Source organism: Miscanthus floridulus, chromosome 3, assembly GCF_019320115.1.
Source record: "Miscanthus floridulus cultivar M001 chromosome 3, ASM1932011v1, whole genome shotgun sequence".
Classification (NCBI taxonomy): domain Eukaryota; kingdom Viridiplantae; phylum Streptophyta; class Magnoliopsida; order Poales; family Poaceae; genus Miscanthus; species Miscanthus floridulus.
The window spans coordinates 42,614,649-42,625,158 of NC_089582.1; the positions used below are offsets into that span (position 1 = coordinate 42,614,649).

Below are 10,510 nucleotides of genomic sequence, written 5' to 3' on the forward strand. Positions count from 1 at the left end.
ATTTCCAAAAATGAACTTTTGCAAACTCTTGAAAACTCTTTTATTTTCCAATTCTCTTTTTTTCTTTTATTTCCAAGCCATTTTAAATTCATTTTCAAAAGCAATTTAAACCATTTTGAATTTTAATCAGAACCACTCAACCAAAATAAATCAAATGCACTGACATGTATGCTCAACCATGTTGCTACACCCTATGATGAGTTTTAATATAATGAAAAGTATTCTTTTTCCTATATTTCTTGAGCACAAAATTCATAAATAAATCATTTCAATTCTATTTTCAATTGAGCAAATTTTAGGGTGTTACACAACCTCACCACTAGCCATCCGCCCACCACTCAGGATAGTGGCATCCCCGCCGTCCTACCTACCAACACCAGAGTTTGGCCAATCTTATTCCCTTGGTCATCCCTCCAAAGTCCCAAACCCTTCACCTTAACATTGAAAATCATAGCCCTAACCTGCCGAAGATGGAGGAGACAGGGATTTTCATTTCTCGCCATCGTTAGAGAGGAGGGTGAACATGGAGAGAAAGAAAGTTTTAGTCGTGATTTTGTTTGGCAGATCTCCTAGAGAAACCTCTACGCTAAATTCAGAAGAAGCTTTGTCAAACAGTTCTTTTTTGCTATGAAGTAAATCATGTTTTTGAATGAACTAGGAGACTGGGAGTTGGGAACAATAACTTCTCTTGATTTATTTCCTGCACAAAATCACTTTCAGAGAATCACTTCACAAAGAAAATCACAAGCAGGAGGAGCTATACCGAAGATGTTGAGGCTTGTTGCAAATGTGATGTTTCAGCTCGTGCTAATTATTTTGAGTTTGAGTGCATAAAATTCGTTGTTGTCAAAACCTCATTCATATGTTCTAAACAATGTAGTGAATTTTTGCAAATGTTTTAAATCCTATATGATTAATTCTTATGGATTTGCATTATTTACCACATGTACATGCGAGACAGTGGACCTGGTGGTCTGCTGGAGGCTGAAAATGGAGGAGCCCTTGTACATACATATTGGGCTGTTCCGTCAAGACCGATGGCCCGTCCTCATTCATTAGAACGGCCTGATCAGCTGGTTTGGCCATTTTAAGGGCCCATGCGCGGGTCATCGCAGCCCAAACAAGTCAGTGCACTCCTTGCGAAATACAGAGAGTTCCGGTTCCATCATATTGTACATACACACCAGCAATCGGAATCACAGGACAGCTCTCAAAACTCATAAGAAAAAAGTAAATTAATACACAATACTGTAAACGTTGGCATAATATGAAACAACAAAGTTCAATAGTCGATCTTGCTTGTATAATTGGACATATGCAAAACCCTCAAATACATGTAAAAAAGCAGTTGACAACAACTTGTGACAATATATAACATGCTGCAACATGGTGAAATAAGCTTGTGCTTGGTGTGTTCCTCAGTCGGATCGTTCCCTATGAATCTCATCCAGTATCACAACGAGAGCTGCGATGAACACGAAGTCAACATGTGGGAACACGGTAACACCGAACGTGTCCTTTCCAAGCAGTACATTCGAGACAGTAAACTGACGGTTCATCTGCAGCGGCGCCAAATGAATGGCAAACACATCAGCTAAATATTTAGTCCAAGATATGATAACAAACAAATGCTCCCAGTTTCTGTACTCTGTACTCACCTGAGCAATCATGTTGTTGGAGTCGCCAAGATAGAAGGCGCACGACCTGTCGAAGTAGCTGCCCTTGATCTTGAAATCGCACACCTGCTGCGCGGTGTTGGAAGCCAGGAAGATATCCATCTCTGTCTTCAGTTGGATGATTGAAGATTTCTTCGCGGTGAAGAGCAAATCACTTGCGTTCGAGCTATCCCCTCTGAAGACCTCCCACCTGTTGTGCATGCTGAATACCTGGTAATAATGTGCCACTGTCAGTGTCAGGTGATGCTGAACTTCTTGCTATGTATGATCGATCTACTAGAGTATGTTGGCAGGGGGCTTGTTAATTTTGTTGCAATGGCAGGAGGATTTTTGGTCTGCAAGATGCATGGAAATTGGGTGTGTTGGTAACAGATTGAGGTCCAATAAATCCGTTAACAAGACCTGGTTTGATGTAGCACAGGTTAAGACAAACAGTTAAAATCGGCTGCTTTTATAATAATAAAGTTCAGAACGAAGATCTTTTGAACCTCCTCACAAGACCTTGTTCCATATTTTGAGTTGTTTGACTTTCATATTTGGGCCTTGCAAAGTTTCGATGTGATGTTAACATTTAAGATATTATATGCTCAGTCTGAGTTCTGAAGGATATAATAAGGTTGCGAAAGCATTCCAAAGGCTGAAGTCCAACTCATGAAATTTCTTTTAGCAACGTTGTGATTATGATAGAGATTGCGCAGGGAACTAATAAATCATTGCTATCATATGGTCAACCCCCCATATATTTAACTTGAGTCAGGTACCATCAATTTCCAACGACACAGACGCGCTCCAAGCAATGAAGTTGACTGCCAGATTATAGTAAAGCTTATTCTACTTTGGACGGTTCCCCATCATCCCAAATTTCGACGCCTCCTGCGAAAATAAAACCTCACAATAGAAATTTGATACTTCCATACTGATCGTTATATTTCTTTATCAGGATTTCTAGCGCAAGTCTTTCTTGCTCAACTCTGCAATTGATGATCCGGCTCCTATGTTTGATGTTTCCTCTCCAAATCAACCCCCAAGAACAGTTAATAACTTTGACCAAATGGGAAAAAAACAGAGAGTAGATCAATAATACTGATGTTTCTGGTTTTTGTAACACGGTTTCTTGGATCTTTCATTCACTGTAGGAGTCAACGACGGTCCTTGTGACCGCAGATCAAGCCACAAATCGAAACTAAAAGAAAAAAATGAATGACCGATCGATCCGTGAAGCTTAATTACCTTCTCCTGCATGGAGAGGATGGGCTGGCCGGCGGCGTCGAGGAGGACGCGGCGGTGGCGGACGCTGAAGATGGCGCCCTTGACCCGCAGCACAACGGCGCCGTTGGCGTCGGTGACGGTGAAGTCGCCGTCGGAGAGGCTGATGGCCTTCTTGGTCACCGTCAGGGGCACCACGTACGGCGCGCAGAACTGCGGGGACACCACCGCCACAGGGGCCGGCGCCGCCGCCGCCGCCGCTCCCGGCGCAGGGCCTCCGTAGTAGGGCGCCGCCATCATATACCGCAGATCGATCGTCGCCGCCTTGTTCTTGGTTCTTGCTCGGTGGATTCGATCGGCGGCCGGCACGTGTTCTTGGTTCTTGCTGCTCTTTGAGCTTCCGCGTGCCGTTAATTGTTTGTGCCACTCGTCGATGGAGTTGGGAATGTTTATCTTGCCGACAAGAGGTGGTGGAGCTACCAAAGGAAGCGCGCGGGCCCCGGCTAATAACGTGTGGGCCCTGCCCAGGGAATTCAGCAACTGAACGGTGGGCTAGACGCGTACGCTGGCTAACTTGTGGGCTATAATTCCTAGGCCCGAGAGAATTTCATCTTTTTTTTATAATGGTCTTGTTTAGATTGCAAGTTTTTTCACTCTCTCTCCATCACATCAAATCTTTGGACACATGCATGGAGTATTAAATATATATAAAAAAATAACTAATTACATAGTTTGATTGTAAATTACGAGACGAATCTTTTGAGCCTAGTTAGGCCATGATTGAACAATAATTGTCAAATACAAACGAAAGTGCTACAGTGTCAAATACTGATTCATAATCTCAATCTAAACGAGGCCAATGGTTGATTTAGTGCGTCTCTGTCACATTACCTATTCTCATGAGTCATGTCCTAAAGTGACCATCTATTTAATAGTATTGTTTTTTTTCTCAATCATGTCCTCAGAGTTGGATAGGGGAGTAGAGTGATCTCCTACATTTGAAAAAATATTTTTTATAAGCTAACTCAGTGCCTAAGATGAAGATGTTCATGTTAGAACATTTGGAGTTAGCAAATTTGAAAACCTTGTGAGAAATGGGACATAATGCAATCTCACTACAATCACTTTATCCGGTGCCCTACCAGGGAAGTCACTGGAGAAAGAGGTGCCCTGAAAGGATTTTACTGTGCCCAGGGTATGCCACCAGAAATATTCGGTAGTAACTCACTGACATGCACCGGAAGAAGTGGTCCAGGAGTATTGTGCTTGGGCTTTTTCAGTGTGGACATTGAAATTCTGGTGGGGTCACCAGACTTATCCGGTGAACCTCTTAATCTCTTAGGTTGGGGGAATAAAAAGTTCTAAACCCAACTAGATTTCTCGGGTGGTGGTCGCCCGGAGTAGCACCGGAGCATGCAGCTTACTAGCAGTTGAAGCTTAAGGGCTAGTTTCTGTTGGACTAGTCTCAGGGTGGCCAATGAAAATCTAGGAGCACAGGAGGAATTGTCTGGGACTGTTTAGTCCAAATTTATTTCTGGCCGTTGGTTTTGATTAATCCTTTCTCCGGTGCAGCTTACTTATCCGGTGTGTACGTAGATAGCCCACCAACTCAGCCCAATGGTTAATTTTTAGTAGGGATTTATAAATAGGGGGTGTCTCGGTCCTTAAGGGGTCTCTTGGCATTCTAACTGATACACACCTCCCTTGAGAGCTCAAGAACACCTCACTCGCTTGCCTAGAGATTGATCAAAAGTAAGGTTGGGTAGAGATTGATTGAAGGTGAGTTAGGTGGTTTCGTGGTGGCTGCAGTGGCTGCCTATAGATGTCAAGGCTCACTTCTCTAGACGCTTGGAATATGGGAGGATGCCCTACCTAGCCTTAGCTCTGGGCCAACGGTATTGTCACAACCTGTGTCATTCACCTTCTTTAGGCATTGTTGAAAATTTCATTCAGTCGTCTGCTTGCCGGTGTTGATCTTGGGCTGAAAACCCTTTCCTTTCCTTGGTTGTTGTTTCATCCAATGATGATGGTATCCATGGATGTCACTCCCCCTCTTGAAGGTGTCATTGTTGTGCACCTTCCGCCGTGCCTCCTCCACTCGATCTATTGTTTCTCTTGCTGGTTTTGCTCCTTGTCGAGCCTATGTGTGCCCCATGTTCTTCGCAACAGTCTATCCTACTGGAGTGCTTGGCTTAGTTGCCATCATTTAGCTCTCGTGGCGGATGCTTTGTCACCTTCTTCCCTAGTGGATGCTTGGCTGATGTTGGATTCTCTAGCGGGTGCTGTCGATGTTGATCTGCTCCCCTCTCTGGCACATACTTTGTTGCTGAGTGCGCATTGGCCTCTCACCTTGTGGTTGCTTTGCCTCCAAGGTCAATTTGGTCTTCTTGGGCGGATGCTTTTGCCACCGTTATTGCTAGTTGTTCGTCTTGTCTTTCTAGGTTGATACTTTGCCACTACGACTATGTCCCCTCTGTAGGCAACGTTTGTGATGATTTGTACCTTCTTCTCATAGGTTTAGCTTGGTAGGGTTTTGGGGCTATGGGTCCTTCCCTGTCATTGCTCTTTCTTTTTCTTGTTACTTTGGTTTGCTTCATGTCACTTACCACTGGCTTGATGGTTTATAATATGTGCTACGAGGGCTCTCTTGCAGCTACGTTGTGCAACTCTCTTACTCTTAACGAAACACATGCTATGACACATTCACGAAGAAACCTGACAAAATATAGTTACTTGGCAGAAGGTGCATTATATCGGTAGCTCAATTGCTAATGCAACAACAATCAATCACATAATAATAACGACATTGGTGATGAAAGAACGGATATTGTGATTGTCGAACTCGATTAGCTTGCGATTGGAGTGGTTGTCAGTCAATCGTTCCCTATGAATCTCATCAAGAATGACAACAAGAGCCGCGATGAACACGTAGTCAACATGCGGGAACACGGTAACAACAAATGTGTCCTTTCCCAGCAGTATATGTTCGTGGCTGTGTACTTGTGGTTTATCTGCAGCATCAAATCAAATTAAATATTTATAGAGCTCTGAAGATGATTATTAATTAGAAAACCTTCCAAACCAGATTTTGCACTCACTTGAGCAATCATGGTGTCCGAATTGCCAAGATAAAAGCCGCACGATCTCTCAAAGTAGCTACCCTTCATCTTGAAATCACATACTTGTTGTGCATTGTTCCTGGCCAGAAAAACGTCAACCTCTGTCTTCAGTTGGAAGATTGAGGCTTTCTTCACTGCAAAGAGCAAATCGCTTGCGTTCGTGCTGTCCCCTCTGAACACACTTCCCATCTATTGTGCATACTAAGTACCTGATAACAACATTTAAATATTTTCAAGCTTTAAACAACAGCTTCATTTTTTTTTTGTATTTCCCACTTCAAACTAACATTTGTAAGAGTAGTGCACCTTATTACGTGATGGCAACATTTTTATTTTAGGTCACTAAATTCAGACTGACATGGTAATTATCGTTGACTTGAATACTTATGTAGTCTCTGTTCTTCTGTGAAGCTTATTTTGTTCTCAAAGCATAGGCCTTCTATTATTGAGCAGATCGATGTAATGATTACAGACTTTGAGACACTAATGATTTACGATGTCCTACTGAACACGATCTGATCCTGATCGAGCCCACAAACGAAAGAAAGAAAAACAGAGGTCCGTACGTGTGTCTGTTACGTACCTTCTCCCGCATGGAGAGGAGTGGCTGGCCGGCGGCGTCGAGCAGGACGCGACGGTCGTGGATGCTGAAGATGGCGCCGTTGACGCGGAGCATTTCAGCGCCGTTGGCGTCGGTGACGACGAAGTCCCCACCGGAGAGGCTGATGGCCTTCTTGGTCACCGTCAGCGGCACCGCGTGCGGCGCACAGAACTGCGGGGACACCACCGCCACCGGTGAGGGTGCCGGCGCCAGCTCCTGGGGCGGACCTCCGTAGGGCGCCGCCATTGGGGATTGCCGCTACGACGCCAGTGCAGCAGCGCTCGCGCTTGATATATCGGTGAGTTCAACTTCCACCGCGGCGGCACGCGCCTGTCCTAGCCTAGCAGTAGCAGTGGCAGCTTTGTGGCGGGTATACCGCAAGACACCTCTATCTCCCAAGTTCTAATCCAATGTTATCTTCACCAGGGCCGTTGGGGTCGGCCTCAGTTTAAAATATAAACAGAAGGGAGGCAGGCACGCGGTAGACTGAAATTTCGAGGGCCCTTCGATATAAAAGGAGACATACGGTTTGGCCACCAAACATCAGGGTATACTGTAAACAATTCCATGTTTTCTAATGGTGTTTTTTCCGTGTAAGTTCCTAATCGACGTAGCCCTGCGGAATGATAATTTTGAATAATGTTTAGTGTCGGTTCGGTGGAGTTTGGAGACATAAGCCAATATTCAAGTTCTTATCTCACACGCACCTTCCTTTTCGTATGACCAAAACAGCTATATTGCTATCAATTAAGAGAAGGTTAGCTTGGTTATAAGGCCCTCTTTGGAATGCTTCTAGGGGGTGGAAGGCGATCAAAACATCCGGTGAGTTATTCTAGTGGGATGTTTGCATAATCTTGTTCAGCACTTTACATATGCTTTCCACTGAGTACAAGATTATCTATAATACACAATATTTTAGGGCGGAGAAATAGTATTTATGCAATAGACTGCTAGCTTTGTTAACCTAAATGGTGACATGTCTAGAATTAAGGAAGAGAAATGAAGAAATAGTTTCTTAGACAAGATACGGATCCAGGATCCAAGATACGAAGAGATGTGTACATATATATGGTAAGAGAGAACCTTCTGAACATCCAAGCTAGTTAATTTTTTTAGGCGTGTAGTTTCTACGTGACTCGTCAATTTTAAAAAAATATGTCATAGTTTCTGAACTGGGACTACCATGATCGGAGGTGTTGCCTTGGGCTTTGGAAAACTATAGGTGGTGGAGCTAGAAGGTATGCATAGACCAGATGTTTTATAATCATAAACGCGTGGACTGGATTAACGATGGATATTGTGATGGTGATGAATGATAAAATCATGGATGCTAATCGAGGAGATGTTGGAGAAGAAGTTGTTGATTGGGTTCACACCGGCTGTTTTTTCTTAAAGATTGGGAAGAAATCCCGAAAACAGCTTTCTAGCACCATTGCTATAACAAATAACACTAGCACAAATCGACAAGAATATATGAACATGCAACTAGCATTGCAAACTACATCAGGTGCAAGGTCATATATGCTCACAACAATCACAGGTATTTTTCCCATAAAAGGGCAACCTGCCACATAACATTCACGAGCTCATGGAGTGATAAACAAGCTGTCTACTTTTGATCCAAGAGAAGGCCCAATTTATCAGTTTATCAATCGGGATGAACATGATAATAAACAACTGCCCAAATTACAAATAAAAGTTTTACATGTCAGTGATGACATCGAATATTGTGGTTCCATCGAACCGTTCCCTATGAATCTCATCTAGAATCACAACAACAGCCGTGATGAACACATAGTCAACATGCGGGAACACGGTAACAACAAAGGTGCCCTTTCCCAGAAGTATGTTCGTCGCTGTGTACTTGCGGTTTATCTGCATCACCAAAGTAATAAATACAGATCATATCTATAGAGCTCCATCCAAAGATGCTTATTAATTGCAAAACCGTCGAAACGATATTTGGCACTCACTTGAGCAACCATGGTGTCTTAATTGCCAAGGTAGAAGCCGCATGATCTCTCGAAGTAGCTGCCCCTGATCTTGAAATCACATCCTTGTTGTTCGCTGTTCCCAGCCAGAAAGACATCCACCTCGGGCTTCAGTTGAAAGATCGAAGCTTTCTTGGCTGTAAAGAGCAAATCGCTTGCGTTCGTGCTGTCCCCTCTGAACACTTCCCATCTATTGCGCATACTAAATACCTGATAATGCGCCATTGTTAGGTGGTAATGCTTCATTCCACACTCATTCCACACTCTACTTACTGATCATCAAAGTATTCAAGTCAACGATCAATCCAACTGGACACGATCTGATCGAAGCAACGAGAGCCCACAAATGCAAGAAAGAAACACATCAAAGCCTAGGAATGCAGTCATTCTGTTTTGTTTATTATTACTTTCTCTCGCATGGAGAGGAGGGCTGGCCGGCGGCGTCGAGAAGGACGCGGCGGTCGTGGACGCTGAAGATGGCGCCGTTCACGCGCAGCATTTCAGCGCCGTTGGCGTCGGTGACGATGAAGTCTCGACCAGAGCGGCTGATGGCCTTCTTGGTCACCGTCAGCGGCACCGCGTACAGCGCACAGAACAGCGGGGACACCACCGCCAACGGCGCCGGCGCCTGGTGGAGAGGTAGAGCTCCGTAGGGCACCGCCGCCGTTGAGGAATGAGGATTGCAGCAGCGCTCGCGGTGGCACGCGTCTGTCCTAGCTGTAGGCTGTCGCAGTCGCAGCTTTGGCGCGGGTCGTTGGGATCGCGGGGTCTGGACGACCTCATCATCAGTTTATAAACAGAAGATATGGCAACCTAGGCGCGGCCGCGCGGGCGCTGCGGTGTTCAGTCTTATACGCACACCGTCAGATGCACCTCCCATTACGTTGGAATCTATTCATTTGGGATTGAACTGATCAACGGTTTGCCACAAAACTAGCTAGTTCAACTGATCCGCTACAGAACCGGTTTGGTTCGACCGGTTCTCACTAGTTCAACTGCATGGCCCATCTTTTACCTGGGCACGAGCTACTAAGGCTATGGGTTATGGGTTTCTGAAATGCTTAGGCTCGGACGCCTCCGTTGGTGGGCCGCGACGCCAACCTGAATGGCCCAACATTCCACTGCGCTTGCTTAACTAAGAATCGTTCAACCAGTCTACTCTACTCCAAAAATAAGACCAAACCATACTCTCCACTCGGTGAGTTCTCCTCGCCGCCGCAGCATGGTCCACGACGACCCCTCTGGCATGACGTTCTTCACTGCGCCCGGCCGTCCGCCCGCCTTCATCCTTCCTCCCTACCACACTTGAGCGCCACCGCGCGGCTTCTTCCCTCTCCACCGTGCTCACTGACTGATGTGTGATTTCCATTCTGCATCGCACCCCTGCCCACTTCCGTCTCTCTCTAGCGACAGCTCGCGCTAGGAGCGGCGACCAATCGGCCTTCCCCTCTCTCTCTCCATGTCACCCGGTCCGCTGCCTCCCTCGGCGACGGTAGCCAACAGTAATGCGTGCGAGATTGGGTAGGGGCAATCCAATGTTTTCCTAAACGTTAAACGGTAAACAGTTGGTCACCGTACCTACCGTTTAGCCATTATTCGGGCTAAACAGTCCATTAAACGGGCTAAACAACCAATTAAACAGGCTAAACGGATGATTAAACGGAAATTGCGTACCTCCGTGTAGCGTTTATACGGTGTTTAAATGGGCTAAACGGCCGTTTAGGCGAATAGTGGGTAGGGGCGACTCCTCCAGCAGCGGCGACTCGCCCAGCAGCGGCTACGATGACAGTGGCCAGGATGCAGATTTCTGGAATCGACCGTTCCCCCGCTCTTTGTTGCGTCGTACGGAAAAAGAAGAGTGAAAACCGCATGTTGAAAGTGTATGTTTCAAGTGTTTTAGATGTTTCAGATGTATGT

The 10,510-nt window shown here is 45.4% G+C and overlaps 1 protein-coding gene and 2 pseudogenes across 1 annotated transcript; all 3 read right to left on the bottom strand.

Annotated features, from left to right (window-relative positions):
* Positions 1–1,213: 1,213 nt before the first annotated feature.
* Positions 1,214–3,320, bottom strand: LOC136545557 (protein LURP-one-related 10-like). The gene is made up of 3 exons (XM_066537564.1): positions 2,907–3,320; positions 1,659–1,886; positions 1,214–1,559 (listed from the first exon to the last, which is right to left on the bottom strand). The coding sequence occupies exons 1-3, from the start codon at positions 3,180–3,182 to the stop codon at positions 1,419–1,421; spliced, it is 645 nt and encodes a 214-aa protein (XP_066393661.1). The 5' UTR covers positions 3,183–3,320; the 3' UTR covers positions 1,214–1,418.
* Positions 3,321–5,669: 2,349 nt separating this feature from the next.
* LOC136543618 (protein LURP-one-related 10-like) lies at positions 5,670–6,948 on the bottom strand (annotated as a pseudogene).
* A 1,231-nt stretch (positions 6,949–8,179) lies between these two features.
* Positions 8,180–9,383, bottom strand: LOC136543619 (protein LURP-one-related 10-like; annotated as a pseudogene).
* Positions 9,384–10,510: the final 1,127 nt, after the last annotated feature.

What these genes read in the sequence shown, in the direction of transcription:
- LOC136545557 (XM_066537564.1), bottom strand. Translation starts at nt 3,182, where the DNA reads ATGATGGCGGCGCCCTACTACGGAGGCCCTGCGCCGGGAGCGGCGGCG. An exon ending in TCCTCTCCATGCAGGAGAAG is followed by an intron (nt 1,887 to 2,906) that starts GTAATTAAGCTT and finishes CATTATTACCAG; the next exon opens with GTATTCAGCATGCACAACAG. An exon ending in CCAACAACATGATTGCTCAG is followed by an intron (nt 1,560 to 1,658) that starts GTGAGTACAGAG and finishes GCGCCGCTGCAG; the next exon opens with ATGAACCGTCAGTTTACTGT.